General features: G+C 40.4%; 2 protein-coding genes across 12 annotated transcripts in view; both read right to left on the bottom strand.

Moving 5' to 3' along the window:
* LOC134212785 (histidine-rich glycoprotein-like) overlaps window positions 1-18,027 on the bottom strand; it is a 299,313-nt gene that overhangs the window by 213,962 nt on the left and 67,324 nt on the right. The gene's annotated exons all lie outside the window — the stretch shown is intronic.
* LOC134212777 (zinc finger protein 236-like) overlaps window positions 1-18,027 on the bottom strand; it is a 33,393-nt gene that overhangs the window by 1,237 nt on the left and 14,129 nt on the right. For 9 of the 11 annotated variants that reach the window (XM_062690934.1, XM_062690941.1, XM_062690936.1 and 6 more), the window contains 2 exons: window positions 11,776-12,247; window positions 18-1,262 (listed from right to left, as the gene is read on the bottom strand). In XM_062690934.1, the coding sequence (XP_062546918.1) occupies window positions 18-1,262; window positions 11,776-12,233 (1,703 nt within the window). In that variant the 5' untranslated portion in view covers window positions 12,234-12,247. Of the gene's footprint in view, window positions 1-17; window positions 1,263-11,775; window positions 12,248-12,385; window positions 12,544-18,027 lie in introns of those variants that run through there. The other 2 variants (XM_062690938.1, XM_062690942.1) reach the window with 2 other exon arrangements.

The following is an 18,027-nucleotide window of genomic DNA, read 5'->3' as shown; positions in this document are numbered from 1 at the left end:
AGTACAATATAACTCACCTTTCCTCTAACACAGGCATCCGTCTAACGGAAGGAGCTACCAGTTTGGCTTCCAGGTCCATGTGTTCTTGCTTTTGCCTTTGTTCCATCCGTTCAAGTCGCTCCAGAAAACTGTGATCCACCGTTGCCACTGCACTGATCACGAACCCACCTTCGTTTGTAGAAACATCGTTGTCCACCGGCGGTGCGTCGACCGGAGTTCCGTTGCGAGAATTCGGTTGTTCGCTACTCGTGTTCAATAACTGCGTCAAAATAGGATTATCGGATACGGTTGAATTGACCTGGTCATCGCCGAGGGCACTTTCGGGTTCTTCCTTGATCTCGATAACATCATCCGGTTCGTTCACTTCCACTTCCGAAGAGATCTCCACTTTGCCGGACTTCGTTGCCACAGGGGATAGCGATCGAGCGTCGGTTTTTAGCGCTTCCAGAAGGAAAGATCCATCGCCTGAAGAGACACTCGACACAATTGGATGGACCAAATCCATGTGCTTTTTCAGTGTCAGTTCTTTTTCGAAGACCTTTTCACACTTGTCGCACTTCAGACTCTTCTTTGAGAATATATTTTTCTGCTTCAGATGCACTCGCATGTGGAAATAGAGCTCGTGCTTCTCAAAATTCGCCGAACATTCGACGCATTTGTAGGGACGCTGCTCATCACCGCTCGCGACAAACGGTTGATTTGAATTCAGAACTGCATTGGACCCGGACGCTTCTTGCTGCTGCGGTTCCATTTTACGCGCGACTGGCCCATTGGCAAACACTCGAATCCCTGCCGTTGACTGCCGTATCGGATGGAGGCCCTGCGGTGGTTGAGCTCTCAAGTTGGCCTTGTGTACATTGACGTGAGATCTGAGATTGGAGAGTTCGGTGAACATCGTGGTGCAGAAGCGACACTCGAAGGGCGCCTCCGGAACGTGGGTTTCCTCGTGAATGAGTAGCAGGTCCCGATCGAAGAATGGTTCGTCGCAAACGCAACACTGGAATGGCTGGGCGGTCGGTTTCGGTATGAGCTTCGGCATTGCCCGCACTGTTACCGACGGCTGTGATGGCCACTGAGGGGATGAAGAGTTGGCGGCGGCAGCATTGCTGGAAGCAGCCTGCTGTCGCATCTGATCGAACAGACGAGGGGTAACTTTCGGGTCGACACCGTGATTGCGGCGGTAGTGCGACTGTAGGTTGCAGGATTGGGTGAAATCTCTGTTGCACAATTCGCACCGGTATGGCTTCTCGCCCGTGTGGGTCCTATGGGTAAAGATGATGGGATTGTATTATATTAGTAACGCTATAATGTTTTTGTTTGATCTAATGGAAAGAATTTTGATGCAGTAACAAAAATAGTCCAATTTTGTTTGATTGTCATAAATTGAAAAAAAAATGTCCAGAAAAGTAAAAAGGTTCAAGATCTGTATCATGATATAGAGCGAATTTGGTGGCCTTTCTTTCGTTATAAAATAGTTTGCACTCAACACTAATACCGTGCACGCACCCAACTTTGCGCATTTTGCGGTTATTTTTGTAATAGAATGCGTTTAAATTGAATTTCGAAATATAATTATAACTTGTCAGCACAATATACATGTTATCATAACAGTACCTGCATTTTTTCGCTGTTAAATGACACATTTTTCATTTTAATAGTCGAAACTTGTACTGAAAACAGTGAAAATGACCAAAATGGCGTGTTCTTAGCATAAATGACAAGTGACGGTCCACCCGAAAAACTGTATTTTTTGTATTTTTTATATTCGCTGACAACTGATTACACATGGACCCAATCATTATAATATTGTTGAAGCCATCTCATGAGAATTTGGTTTGTTATTTACATTTTTCGTTAAAATATATGATGCGCAATGTTAGGAACAATTTTTCAATACAGTGTACCTAATTTTGCGCACAACTCGTATTTCTTCGATATTTTCAACATTTATGATATACCTCGTCGGAATAGGGTTTACGCAAAAAAGAACTTTTATTAGCTGTGGCTAATGTACATGAATGAGGCTGTACATACACCAACAGACGTGAAAACATACTAAGTATGTCAAACCATAAGAAAATAATGCTGGGCATCCTCATATTCTCAAATATGTAAAAATTGTATGACAGACGATTGCTTCGTTTTAGAAATTTTCTAAATTATGTGCGCAAAGTTAGGTATATAATAAGGGGGCTGCTTTGAAGTTCAATTTACTACTTATTTCAAATTTTTGTACCAAATTTAGTTCTCAAACAATAATATGATAATAATACTACAGCACTGAAAAAATTTCAGGCAGATAGCTACTTGCTGTAAGTTGTGCGAGTTGATTCAATTTTGCATTTCCTTAACTGCGCAAAGTATGGTGCGTACACGGTAGCAGTTCGATATTATACTTCTCTTGATCGAGCATTACTCGGCTACTTGTCACGCATCTTAAGGATTTTTCTGTCAAAATCAAGGTTTTTCATATTTTGTAGTTTCATCATCAATTACTTCTTCAGTTCGTGTATACATAGCCACGATAATCACTATGCTGCCTTCAATCTTGAAAGTTGAAAAGCATGGCAAGTTCCAGTTGTAATTTAGAACTAGTTTTGGTCCCTCAATGCATCGTGTCTTCTACTTGTTACAAATGTGCAAGGCCAGTTTAAGCCGATGAGGAATCTGTCACATGCATGGGCTTCTGCGACAGAATGATCGATTTGATCTGGCTCAAACCCAAACCTGGGTAAAAATCTTGTGAACGTGTTTCCAACCAGCCCGAACATATTCTGGATGTGTGACGAATGTGTGAAATTGATGAAGTTCGGTTCAAAACCACCGTCTTGTCGTTTGGAGACGCGATCAATTTGATCACTCAGAGTCAGGAGTTTGCCCACGCGGAACTTAGAGAGAAAACAGGGAAACAAGGCGAGCTAAATGCTCGTTTATCACGAGGAACCGTCCACTCAACTACTATTCATCCTAGGTCTGGGGGGCGCCTGCGCCAACCACCACTGAAACGACATCGTACAGATGGACTGCTGTCATCCAAACCACTCGCTGTCGGTACCAAGGTAGTGACAAATAATGACATTCCGACTGAGGTCATTACAGTCCCTGAGCTGGCAGCAATGTTGTCACTTTCATCGTATTCTTCCGAGCGTCAAACCTATTGAAAAACTGGTGAAGGACTGCGCATCCAGTGTGTACCAACCAACCAAATACCAACCTCTGCTCCGGAACCAATGAGCTAAATTCGACACCCACGATGCATGCAACCTCTTCACAAGGACGCAACGATAAAAGCATTTTGGGAGTACCCAGTTCCTCTTACTCAGTCGCGCCTACAGTAGCCAGTGTTCACCATAGTCGTCCTGACCCTGGGAACTCCCAACTTGTTATTCAAGGCAAGTACATCTTTTATCGACAAAGGCTGATGCCGATTCAAATTTCAGAATCACCGATCAACTCTCAACCTCTGCTGGTTGGTCGCCTAAAATTATTCCGAGCTTCCGATTTGCGCCAAGCCAAACTTCTGTTATCTCTGCTAACATCTATTTAGAATTGATTCCGAGTTTCATCGAACGAACAGGATCGCCGCATTTGCAAGAATCAATTACCATTTCTCCTCCGCGACGTCAAGTCTCTTCTATGCATTCATCTAGTTCTCATCCGGGAGGCACTTTTGACACCAGCTGTGAGGAAGCCTCTAATCCACTGAATGCAATCGAGCCATTCCAGCCAGCGACCAGCAGCCGTCCTGGCCCGCGTTGGTTTGGAGAAAAGGGGTCTTCCGGACACCAACTTTTGGCAAGTATGTTCAGCCATTATCACTGTATCCGTCTAAAAGATTTCCCGATTCCCAGCGAATCCACTCGAAAATGCCGTGCCTACCACCATCACACAGTACTTCCGGACATCATCATCAGGCCGCTGCAGCCTAGTCGTCAAGTTTTCCACTAGGACGCACAATCGATACTAGCTGTAAGGAAGCCCCTATTCCTCTCAACGCAGTCGATCCTCCGCTGCCAGTGACCAGCAGCCGTCCAATAATAGCTGCTAGTAAGAAATCCTCAACGGAATGCGATTTAGACGGTATCCCATCGCTTGTTATTAAACGTCGCTTGCCAGGCCGCTTGCTGCAGTATTCAACTTCTCGTTTACTTCCCGGCTGTTTCCGATTTGCTGGAAGGAGTCATATGCATTTTCAGTTTTCAAAAATTGCTGCAAGAGGACCTTATCAAACTATCGGGGAATAGATGCGCCGTGCGCCGTTTCCAAGCTTTTTGAGTTTTGTTCTTGGCGAATTGACTTCAAGCTACGCTACATTTCAAACGACCTACACGGGTTTATGCCCAAATGTTCAACGACCACTAACCTAGCGTGCTTCACTTCCTTTGTAATAAGACGTGTTTAGCTACGACTACAAAATCGGTTCCACTAGTCTCCGGCGAGAATCTTCTGTCAGAGACCTCGGGCTGATGTTAGATTCTAAGCTAACGTTTAGAGAGCAAATTGCGTACGTAACTTCTAAAGCCTCTCGCACCTTTGGCTTTATATTCCGAATGGCAAAGCATTTCGATGATGTCCACTGCCTTAAAGCACTCTATTGTTCTTTAGTCAGATCGATTTTAGAATATTGTTCCACAGTGTGGGCTACATATTACCAGAACAATGTTGCTAGAATAGAATCCGTTCAACGCAAATTTATACGCTTCGCTTTACGCCGCCTTCCATGGATAGATCCTTCAAATTTACCCAGCTATGAAGACCATTGCAAGCTTACACACTTAGTTTTTATTTCTGCAGCTCGGCAAAAACTCGCACAGCCGTGCGCCAGCAAAATAAAAAATTGATATTCCGGCAAAAATGGCGTTTGTTAGCTGATTTTCGGCAAATAATTTGCCGATTTTCAGCAATTTCGACAGAAATCTCAGCAAAAAACATGTTTGCTGGAGCACGGCTGTGCGAATCTCGGCAAAAGTTCAACATTTTGCTGAGATCCCGGTAAAAAAATTAAGTGTGTATAGATTTAGAGCTGTTAACAGTCCGTCGCAATACTTCTCGGGCGATATTCATTGCAGACCTGTTGCAATCGAGAATCGACTGTCCCCCACTGCTTTCCATGCTAAAAATCAATGTTAGCCCCAAGATTTTTTTATGTACAGGTTATCCGACTTGTCAATATCCCCAACTCAGCCATCTTGGATTTTTGTATGTAATTTATGCTCGTTTGTTTACGTTTTGCACTAAAAAGGTATGTTTCCCCCCCGCGCTGGTTATTCCCATCTACTGACGAAGTCGGATAACCTGTACATAAAAAAATCTTGGTTAGCCCGAGGAATCTTCGCTCTCGTTCTCTCCTCTTTCTTCATGGTGGACGAACTAATTATGGTCACAATGAGCCATTTACTAGCATGTGCCGTATATTCAATAACTGCTCCATTGGATTCGATTTCCATTCATCTCGTAACACTCTCCGTACGAACTTTTCTCACCTTCTAAACGACAATTAGTAGTAGCTAGGCCTGGATTTAAGTTTATTGTTGGATGTAGTTTTAAGCCGAATTGTATCATTTGGATATTAATTGTAATCTGTTGATGCATAGAAAAGATGTAAAAGAAAAAAAAGACAAATAGAGAGTGCCCTTCAGGTGGATGCAATCTTCACAGATCTTTCTGCTGCATTCGATAAAATTAATTACCAGATTGCCATTCGACCATTCGATTTTTATTTTTTTCCATTCGATTCGACAAATTAGGCATAAATAACGTTCTGCTCAGCTGGCTCCGATCCTATTTAAGGACCCTTCTCATGGAATCCAAACTCGCGTTTTCAAGGGCACACTATTCGATGCGGAAGTAACGCACAACTGTCATTTTTATCATTTCACGCATGCTGCGACGCAAAGCTGAAATAATAAAAATGACAGTTGTGCGTTGCCTCCGTATTGAGTGGTGTGTTCTTGAAAACGCCATGACCATCTCACCTGTTAACAATAAATCTAGACTAACATTTGATAGATCGTGATAGACAAACTGTAAATCAAATCGACCACATCTGCATCAACCGAAAATGGAAACGGAGCCTTTTTGATATCCGGAATAAACGCAGCGCTGACATCGCGTTTAATCATCACCTTCTAATTGGCGAGATCCGATTACGCATTGCTCGGATTCAGCGGCGGGAGGAGAGACTCGGACGGCGATTCAACACACGCCGACTAGAAGATCCAGCTGTGAAGAGATCGTTCATTGAAGAACTTGGAACTCAGGCAGCGGATGTTCCGGAAGGTGGCAGCGTAAAAGAGCAGTGGACGGCCAACAAGAAGAAGAAGAAGACCACCAAGAATGCCTTTATCGAAACAAGTGAGAACAGCCTGGGTGAGCAATACGCACTCAGCGGAAGCAGTGGAATACGGATGCAACCTGACAAAAAATCGAGGAGCGTAGAGAAGAAAAGGCCGCGATAGAGCGGGCGAGAACCAGAGCAGCCAAATACTAGTCCCGTCAACGGTATTCGGCTCTAAAGAAGGAAGTTAAATGCTGCTGCAGTCGGGACAAGTGAGCGTGGGTGAACTCCCTGGCCGACGAAGGGGAGAAAGCAGCAACAACTGTCGATATTCGCCTCCTCCACGATATCTCAAGACGCCTGAGTGGGGCAATGATGAATCCGAGGATTCCGATGAAAGACTCGACAGTTCAGTTACTCACCGACCCAACTGATCAGCTAAAACGTTGGTTCGAGCATTTCGAACAACTTCTTCAAGTTTCGACGCCCGACCAACTATCAACATCTCGGCATGAGCCGCCAAGGGTACGACGCATTACGCGCGTCAACTCCGAAGCTCCATCATTGCAGGGGATTGAAGCAGGCATCCGAAGCAGGCTGCCGGGGTCGATCGCATTTCAGCAGAGATGTTCAAAGCTGACCCCGTGCTATCTGCGCAAATGTTGCATCCACTATTCTGGAAACTGGGAAACTGCAACTTTTCCGGCTGATGCAGGGCTTAGTGGAGGTCTAAAAACCAACTTAATCCACCGAGTAGTGATACTGCCTTTCTCGCATTTAGCCAGGACACCAACCTTATATGAAGATAAAACAGTTCGACGTACCATTTTCTTAATAACTTTTAAACGCAACAGTCGATCGTTATCAAATTCAATAGTGATCAACTAGGCTTTACCACCTTTCGAATGCAACTTGTTGCGAGAAAATCGGTTAAGGATTACTATATGAAAAGTTGTCTAATGTTTTTCTTAGCTTTTGTGCACACACATACACACGGACAGACAGACATTTGATTAGCTTGTCGAGCTGAGTCGATTGGTATATAACACTATGGGTCTCCGACACTTATATAAAAAGTTCGTTTTCGGAGTGAAATGATAGCCTTTCGGTACAACTTTGTTGTACGAGAAAGGCAAAAATGGGGATCTGGCTGTGTGATCATGGTGGGTGCGATTTACCGTGTACCAAACCGTGGGCTGCTCTGGCAGCCTACTAATATGAAGCATTTAGAGTTCGATTTGGTATGCAGAGTAAGCTGAACGATCTGGCTCCTCAACGACGGGTGTCTCACTTGAAGTCGAGAGGTCGAAATACGTATATGTAAAGATAACAAAACGTAGTGGAATTAAATGGTCTCGACTTAGACAGTTGAATCTCGAATGCTGAGGTCCATCGACGATGCCATCAAAAACCGATATCGACAGAAATTTGAGAGCGTTAATGGAGCGCACACATTACGAAAGAACGGAGACGAAATCTGCATTATCTGTAATGAGAGAGCTGATGTTCTGGCTAATAAGGGAAAAATGGCTGAAATCATGGACCAAAACCTTCCGGCCAATGATAGAATATCATGGAGCCGTAAAACATTGGAGAATATCTGAGAATATAAGATATGAACTTGTAAGCATAAAGTAAGGTTATAAGAAAATGTACAAAAATGGTTATAAGGGAAGGGAACAGTGCAAAAATGTAATAAAATTCAATGGGTTGTAAAGCGGGAAGGGAATAGCTGAAAAAAATAAAAATTTAAAACAAATGTGGAAAAAATTAAGACGACCAATCATTGAAAGTTAAAAAAAAGAAGAGAGTTTTTTTTACGAACAGAGGCGTATAACTGCCAATGGGTGGCTGAAGCCTCTTCAATCTAAAAATAAGAAGAAGAACAAAAAATATGCAAGCAAGCGCTGGACTGGAATCCAGCAGGACTTCGCAGCAGAGGCAGACTCAGGGGCTCGTGGCGGCGAAGCCTCAACAAGGAAATAAAGGTAGTCGACAGGAATCTGGCGTGGGCCCAGGTCAAGGCTAAAGCGATCAGCCGCTCAGGATAGAACGTTGACGATATGTTCCCCTAGGGGTGCTCACAAACACCTCGAGACAAAAAGTCCACGCAAATCCAAGTGGATGAGTTCCAACACGTGCTCTTCTCGGTATCCTGTTGCTTTGAACGGCTGACGACAATGCTTACATTGGATACACGGAATGCATATTGCCATATCATGCTCAGCTAATTCTTGCCCGGGTTACTCCTTCAGTCGTTTTATCCCGACTAAATCTTCCATCTCTGTAAGGCGTCTTTCTAGATCATCACCTTCTGTTTACTGCATGTTGATAACTCGGCGTAACATGGCGTAAACTGTAGTGCTAGATTTTTGATAGGGGTAGTAGGGGCAATATGAACATACGGGGCAATATGAGCCACCCTCATTTTGAGCTTATTGACTATTTTTATCATGTAAAAGTTATATGATCTTTAAGAGGATGCTCCACATATGCATCAACGTGAAAACCGCATTAAAATTCAATTCAAACATGAAAATACACTTGAAAATGTAAATTTTCGCTGCATAGGCAAAATTATTATAAGATTTGAAGTTTATAAATAAGGGTTTGACACAAAACTGATTAAAATACAGGTCAAAAATACACCACAATCAAAAGATATATTAAAATTGAATATTGTGCACACATGTTTGTATTGATACAAATCTGAATTTATCATAAAACTTTTTTTTCCCAAAACCGGTCTCTATGGGGCAATATGGGCATACCTGCACAGAGCAAGATATCAGGCCTTAAAATGCGAACAAGTTCAAATTTCAGTAGTCAAATACAAGAATATTATCATATATGTAAGATTCATTACGGAAAAATTACAACAGCGCATTACTGCGATTGAAACAGAAAAAATGACCATTGACCAATTGAAATGTGGCTGTTCAAACGGTGAAGAGTGACAAATCGGTTCAGTCCGCTGTTGTGCGGTTTTTTAATTTTATTTGGTATGGAATACTCACAACTATTGTAGGAATATCATATTCTTCCATATTACGATACTTTTTCCGCCAAAATAAAGGTTTTGGATGGGTGGCCCATACTGCCCCAAATGGTGGCTCATATTGCCCCGTATAGTCGGGAACACACATTGAAATCAATACATTTTCAAAAGTGCATTCCAACAATTTCCAAACGCATTTTTCGTCATTCATCGACGTAATATGAAAGGTAACATTCTCTAGTATAAGTCAACTACATTTAACCCTTTATAAGGCAGACGAATCTAACCAATAAATTATTAAAAACAACAATAGGACACAATTTTGACATGGTATTAAACTCAAATGTATGTTTGTTATACATTAAACAGTTCAGAAACATTGAAAAATTGGTGGCAATATAGTTGCCACTGCCCGCCAAGCGGTAAAACATTGGTGGCAATATAGTTGCCACTGCCCGCGAAGCGGTAAAACATTGGTGGCAATATAGTTGCCACTGCCCGGCAAGCGGAAAACAGGCAACAACAAAAATATAAAAAGATTTTTAAAAATTTGGTTTCACGTAGAACCACTCAAATCAAGGTACGTTACATTTTTTGGTGAAGAGTCCTAGTCAGAAAACGCATTATAAGTGACCCTTGGGAAAAAAACACAATTTCGTCAAAAATCCAAAAACCAAATATACAGAAAGGCAAAGCTTTTTTCACGCTAATCACGTAGTAATCTAACACAGGAGATTCAAAATAATTGATACCAACGGGAAAAAATATATCTTTGTCGTTTTTTTAACGAATTATAACTGAAAATCCTTCTTCCACTCGAAACTTACGATCTGTTCGTAAAAAAACTGTTCTCAAATTGACATTTCAATTTTTTTATGGCTCAAATTCATCTGGTATGTTACTAGGAAGCAAATGAAGTTACTACATGTGAAATGATAAGTAGAGCTCTTGTTAATAAATAGAAAAACATATTATTTGTTGGTGGCAATATAGTTGCCACTGCCTTATAAAGGGTTAAACGATGTTTTTTTTTAGTTTTTCGGCGCTTCTCGGAACGATTTCCTTAGGTGGCCCATATTGCCCCGATCACCCCTAATGATCTTCCAAGGCTTACCAGGTTTGCTTCCAGGTTATCTTCAACCAACTTGTTCTTTACGAATCAGAAGCATCTGTACATTGAATTTCCAGCTTTCAAAATTGCTGTGACTTAGCTTCTCAATAGCGGATTTATTTCCATCCATCTTATAGTTATTGAGACTTCAGATGTCAGGTGACGATTGTTATGAAGTAAATAAATAAAATAAATCCAACTACTGGTCCTTCGATAAATCCAATTATAGCGTATGAACCATTAACTTTCTTCCACTCAAATACTTCGACGAAATTGTTTTCATACCAACAGCTTACCTATAACCTGTTGGAGATATGATATCAGAACGAGAATGCAAACAAGTTTTCTTTGATTGAAAACAAATAAAACAATAAATTGTTTTCTAAACAACATCTAGCAGAATAATAATAGAGGCAGATGAACCATGACTTGCATCACTGTTCTCTCCCCGAAAATCGGAGCAATGTGGAGGGCCGGGAACGTTTCCAGAATGTCGATGAAAATAGTTCTCGATATCGCTCCGACGGATATTTACAAGATGAAGAGCGTGGTGCGTGTAAGACGACGATTTGCGGAAAAATAGAAATTACAGGTTGTGCAACCTAAAGACAACTTCTACGTTGTCGAAAAAGTCAAAAGTCATCAGTTACAGACTGATTACAGACTTGATAATCCGAAAACACAATTTCTCGGCCAATGTAATTTTCTTTAAATAATCAATCTAGGTTATCTTTTATCGGTTCCATGTTTTTATCACCCTCGAGATGGGCTTATGTATAATAGAAGAAAAAAGAGTCAAATTGTGTTATAGTCTTTCTTAGATGTAGTTTTCTAGTGAAAATAGTTTGGCAAATAAATAAATTGAATAAAAATAATATTTTCGAGGGAAAATAGCCGGATTAAATCTTTTTTTCGATGAATGCGGGATGATGCAGATATTCTTTTATGGATAATCGAATCACGAATAATCGGTTCCGATTTGTAGTTTATGTGGGGTTCCACACTGAAAGATTTTTATTCAAATTGAGAATCGATTTTGCCGTATCTGGCCACAGGGCGAATCATGGTTTGATTAATACCAAATACCACTACTGATCTCCAGTCAGCAAAAATGGATAAAGTCCCATCAATCGAGATGACACACCAAGTCGATTAGCTTTCAAGACGTTCATGTACTTGACAGATAACTGGAACATATTACGAGTTCTGATTTCACTAAATTTTCCACGTTATTACAAGCCTTGGAAATAATCCAACTATATTCACAATCAAAGGGCTTTAAATATTGATTTCTCAATACCACCCCGTTGTTTTTGCTCGAATAGAAAGCCTTCAATCCAATTTTGTCGACGTAACGAGGCCACCAAATATCGCCATCACAGTTCTCACCTAAGATGAACCTTCAAGCTGGACGCTTCAATGAATGCCTTATCACAGTGGGTACACGGGAACGGTTTCTCCCCCGTGTGAATCCTCCCATGTCTGGTGAGATGTCCTGGACTGAAGAACTTCTTCCCACACAGATTACACTCGTACTTCTTCCCCTGTCCGACACCATCATTGTTACTATTACTATCGTCTTCGTCCTCGTCCTCAAACTCATCGTCCTTGTCGTCTTCTTCTACATCACTCATCACTTCAAACTTCTTAATATCACCCACTAACTTTGAATCGGCCGACGGGCTGTCGTACAGATTAATCTGATGCATCTGCAGTTGTCCTCCCTCCGGTTCTTCGTCATCGTAGTCCTCGTCGATGACCATCTCCGCCGCCGGAAAGTAGAAGTCCGGTTCCACTTTGATCGTCTCCACGGTACGGCCTTTGCTTCCGCCTGTCGTTTGGTCCATTCTCGGCTAACTTCCTGCAACAATAGACCGAGAAATGAAGACTTGGTTAGAAAATAAACATTTTTTCCAAGCAAACAAAGCTGAAAATATTTCCTATGACGGATGCTCCCAATAGTTATAAGGAAAAGGGCACGCAAAACCAGCACACTTACACGAGGACCAACGCCAGTACACTGAAGAGTGATTTCAAAGCAGCAACGAAACGAAAACGCCAGACACACTCTACAGTCTACACTGAGACAGAACTGACCTCTCGGGTTGAGCAACACACACTTGCGACCAGTTGTTGCCATCCCGTCTGCCTACCTCCGGCCAGCCCAGACCGGAGTGATGATTATTTTACTCGCTGCTTTGACATCAACCCACTTTTTCACTCTCTCGCGCGTTTTATTTTCTGTTGAATGTTGATCATTCCAATTAATATCTGGGCCAAATCGGGGCAGCGACGGTGGTGCGCGAGTCCGCCAGTGAATGAATCGAACGTGCACAAAACCCTCATATTAATCCACCTTGCGGAGACGGTGCCTTTCACCATTTTAATGAGCATTGAATGCTTCCAATTTCAGGCTTTAGCGCCAGAAAAGGTTCTGTGCCATGTGGCAAAACTGCAGAACGGCAGGTTGCACGTTGAGACGTACTCGAAGCATTCGAAGTCTCCGATGAGTTTTATTGAAGGGGAAATTTTCGATCCATTTCTAATCCAGAACTATAAAATGTGATTCGTCATGTGAGATACCTATCTGAATTATTTAGTCAACCGACAAACATATTGGATAACCTTGAAGAAAACAAGTTGATACTGTAATGCGTAAACTTGTTCAAATTGAAGATGTCTCTCATTGCCTGGGGTGGTTGTTGTTTGATGCGTGGATCCGAAAGAATCTCTACGCCCTGTGTGAAAACAATTGATTTGATCTTCAAGAAATAAAATCAGAAATGCGATCGAAAACAAGTCGAGGAAGCACAATTCTTTGCAATTTACAAATAATTTAAACTGGATTTGTACATCAATTAGCATTCAGAATATCTTCGATTGAAGACGAATTTGGAAACGTTGAAGATGGCTTTTGAATAGTGAAACAAAACTGTTTTCTCTGTATTTTAACTGGCCTGTTTTCAACTTAGTTAGTCCTGGCCATCTCCAGAATGGCAATCCTTCGCCGTGAAATCGTATAAAATACCTAAATATAAACTAATACAGATTTTGCATTGGGAATGAACGCACCGCTTTTCGGAAAACCATGCTATAACGAGAAAGGCAAAAACTGTGCAATAATACATAGTAGGGTAAGTGAGTGTGCTTTCGAAAAAGTATTCCGCGACGCGATGCCTCGACCTCGCGGCGTTCATGAGTTGAGTATGCGATAGTAGTTAGTCACTAGTCAGCCAGTCGGGGGCAGACCCACCGAATCGAAGCAATCCGCGCGTTTAGTCTGCCATGTGCGGACGGCGATCGGCGGCGGGCGGCTGCTGATGAGAAAGAGTACAAGTGAGAGGAGAGCTTGGAGCGGTGAGAGCTGACTTCGTATATGAATTCGAAATTGGGGAGATCTGCGGCTTTCTCAATGGATGTTGTGCAAATGCTCCACTCAGCTCCACAATCCACATGTTGCTGCAGCAGAGACACTTTTCCATCACGTTGTAGATGGAGAGTAAGGAGAGCGGACAGATCAATCAGGCTAAAAAGTTTTTAGTCCACATTTCGATGGGCTAAAAACGACAATCACCAAGCTTCGATACTTCACATGAATGGCCCAATTTCAGTAATACATGTGCATAACAAAAGATTTAAAAGAAGGATTGCAAAACAGTCGAGATGCTGTGCTGTACGTGTTTCATGGAACATGGGACTTTTTTTTCAACACATTGTTTCAACTCAGAAACCTACATAATTCTCTGATCAGAACGATGGAATGTGCAACATAAATCAATGCTCGTGTGAAGTAAGAGACATTGCAGGCGGGCTTACAATTGAGGTCATGGTGCACATATCTGTCAGAAACTCAAGAATATAAATCAACTCTCTCCTGTTGCCATTTTAGTCTGAAATTTTATGGTATAATCGAGTACACCATAATTCAGCCAAGCTGTTTGATATCATCCTTATCATTTCCCGAAAACTTTTTCCAGAAACGATATCAATACATAATGTATGACGAAGTTGGAGCGCTTAAATGTTGCTATTACTTTGCCTAACAGAACATTGCTGTAAATGCCATTGAAATGACATTTATTTCAAATGACACTTGACATTTTGGAGAGATTTCACTCTCTCGCCTCAGGTTTTATGTATAGAGCAATGTTCTTCTGTTTTGTTATCTTTACAGATAAAATTTGAATCACTCTAATATGAACCTAAAGGAATCGCGTCATTTCACATGAAAAACATAGAAATACTGGGGACCTGAACTAGTGACGTGAATCTCAAATCGAGGCATTATGATGGCTTGAAATCAGTTTAGTGGAAAACTATCACATTTTGTGAAATGGACATACTGTGTGGGTAAAACGAACATAAGAATATAAGCTTAAAACAATGATTAGTTGATGAATTGTATGCATAGGTTAAGCACTTATAAAATGTGCCGCCTGAGATAAAAATGTTGAAAAGTAATTGATATAGGTATTTAGTAACATACAATGATTTAATTAAAAAAGCTTGTAACATAAATAAAAATTACCTAAAAAGCCATTAATCTTATCAAAACTAGGAAATTCGAATTTCCTAACGAATGCTTAGCGTTTTCGGAGGTAAACTATAAAAAACTTTTCAAAATATGAATTTTGAGATAAATTATCAATTCAACCCGTACACAATCTTTGATTAGACTAAGTTTCAGATTCTCGGTGATTACGCGGATTGATTTTGCCGATTTCTGTTTCAAAAGCTTAAATACTGTACATCAAAAATTACATTACCATGGCATTTCAGCCAATTTATAAAGCGTTGATTGCACTTGAGCTTGATGACCGCACAATTCGTAGTTGCTACTCCGTGATTGATCAGAACAATCAAAATTGCAAATTGTTCCAGGCTTGGGATTAGCTATCCAACCTCAATGTGCACAGATTGAGAGTTCAAGACATTATAGGATCAATAACGGCGCCGGCCACGTCCTTACGGTCATCTGGGAAAGGAAGGATTATTGGTATGACAGCTGAGCTGTTGCTACTAGAGACCGAGAACACCTTTGCATCTCCACAGTTGTCACAGGAAGGATTCTCATAAGTGGGACGGGGTAAATAATTGCATGGCTCTGGATTCACCTTGGTAAGTGATGCGATCCATGCAACCTTGATGAAATAAATCAGATATTTAATCCTTTCAACCGGTATCTGGATACAAATACACGCCGTCACCATAAATGACGAACTGTTCAATTGTTTTTAAATGCGAAATGTATCGAAAATAAGTAGATTTTGCTTAATTGTTAGTATTAGTATCTTTACTGGAGGTGATGATTCTTTTTTTTTTAATTTGTTCTAAAAAGTGTACATCGATTCTTATTGTGGCGAACTGTCAGTTTTAAATTAATTATATACAGAAATTATTATCACACAGACGTAACAGGAAAAACATTTTTCTTTGAAATCCATCAAACAATTACTCTACTACCCTTTCGTGATCGCTCATAATAAAGTTTAATGCAACAATGTCAAAAGAAAGCGCTAGTACAAAATGTCATTAAAATAATGGAATGAATTTAAAATGAGAAATTCACAATGGCACAAAACTCCCAAATTGATGGGAACGTGCCTACGTTATGATACCTGAGAAGGAAATGTTGATGTTGAATTCAGGAACTGCGGAAATAATGTTAATAAATGTGCACATAAAACACTCTTTTGGTAGGCTTTTGAATAACCGATACCACAATTTTCGAATATCTACTGTTGATTATTTAGAATGAATTGGTCACTGTACTATTAATTATAATGAATAATCAGTTTAGTAAATGAGTATGAGTATTCGCGTAGCCCATACTTCGAAAGACAAAAAGGTGAATGATCGAAATTAACACCACTTTTTTAGATCGGGCAAGACATCTTCGTTTGCTATTTGTTCAACCAATAGAATCCCTCTTCAACTCGCTAATGAAATGGTCGAACTTTATCAAGTTCAATAGTAGTCAACCGCGTAATTTTTCTTGTAGAATGCAACTTCTCACTTCTCATTCATTCTCATTCTCAAAAAAAAGTCTAGTTTTTCTATTGCAAATATCCTCCGAAGTTTTAACTTCAGGGAACCACACGTATCGCCTATTCCCCGTGCAAACACACCTGCTCACTTCCTTAAGCCGCGTCGCCAAAAACCATTTTTGAAGTGAAGCAATTGTTTGTTACGGGAGAGGAAAAAGGCAAAATGTATACAATTCAGAGAATAATTATAAATTATGCCACGCTATTACAGATAAAAACTAGAGGTCCAATACAATTCACATGTCTTCAGAACATTATAGGTATCAAATTAAAGCACTAATATAAAGTAAAAACTAAAATTGTATATAAAAAATACTTCCGCGAATAAGAGTATTCACTTATTCTCCATGATCACGCTTCCACAAACACCACACTTCCAATGAAACACTATTGAATTTAAAATAAATCTCCTTCTGGTTTGCTTTAGCTACCATATATCAGCCAGAAGTATGCAAACGGCTGATTGGTTGCAATCTAGGATAGGATGTGCCAAGTAGTCAGTAAAAATCGTACCGATTTGCTGTCACAATCGTACCGGTTGCTGATTGGTAGAAAATGACAATCGATTACTTCGATTGGTGGCGGCGCATTTTTCGTAGGGCAGCATGTTGTTAGTTTGGCCGTTTTGCAGGTTTGTAAAGTTGATATTAAGCAAAATACGTAAATGTTTGAGTTCCAGTTTTTTGGTAAAAAATAAATTTATATTGAACTGCAAACGCCATATTAATTATTCCCAAGGGTTGTAAATGTTTAAAACTGTTGATTTTAAGCATTGCGATTCACCTTTCTGTCATTTTTGATCTCAAAATCATATTTACATTAGCGAAAACTTCTCTCGGTTAGCCTTTCGCTTCTCTTACATAAATAATGGATGGAACGGAAAGAAAAACATCAAGTTTTGATACATGATATTTGGAAGATTTTGTACCAAATTAGTTTGGCTGCACTGGCGACCACCTCGTCAGAGCAACCGACTAAAAAACAACAAGGCAGTCTCAATTGAGTTGTCACATTCTATCCTAGGTTGCAATGAGAAAAAATTAGCCTAGAAAAAAGACGTCTATCTTCGCGCACAGCACACTACGATTCCATTTACCGGAACTGTCATCATTTATAAAGCGTTGATGTTATTTAATCAAAACTGTTATTTAAAATGACATTTTTTAATGGTAAAAATGTAAATGCAGCAAAGTAGAATTTTCCATTAAAAAATAATAAAATGTCAATGATGAAATCACGGTGAAGGCAATAAATAAATATAAAATTTCTCCAAATAACGTGAAATTTTCAAAAGCTTCAGATATTTTTCCAAATATCACGAAGTGGTTTCAAACAAAAATTCTAATTAATTGCAAGAAAGAGCCACATACACCATCTCACTCATTTTTAGGCACTTATCCTTAACCGGTGGTGGTGCTGTCCCATTGTTTCGTATTGAAAATTGACCGAATTGGACTATGGCAGTGGTGCTCAGCACTTTGGGCGTTTTTTTCCTCAATTTGCTTGTCACACAGTAAAAATTAACTTTGACCATACAAATTAGCACTTGGTCGAAAGCTATCAAATATATCTATCTGCTAAGGGTAATGAAACT

Source organism: Armigeres subalbatus, chromosome 2 (genome assembly GCF_024139115.2).
Source record: "Armigeres subalbatus isolate Guangzhou_Male chromosome 2, GZ_Asu_2, whole genome shotgun sequence".
Classification (NCBI taxonomy): Eukaryota; Metazoa; Arthropoda; class Insecta; order Diptera; family Culicidae; genus Armigeres; species Armigeres subalbatus.
Note: the sequence above shows the minus strand (reverse complement) of the source record. Positions and strands in the feature narration are given on the sequence as shown.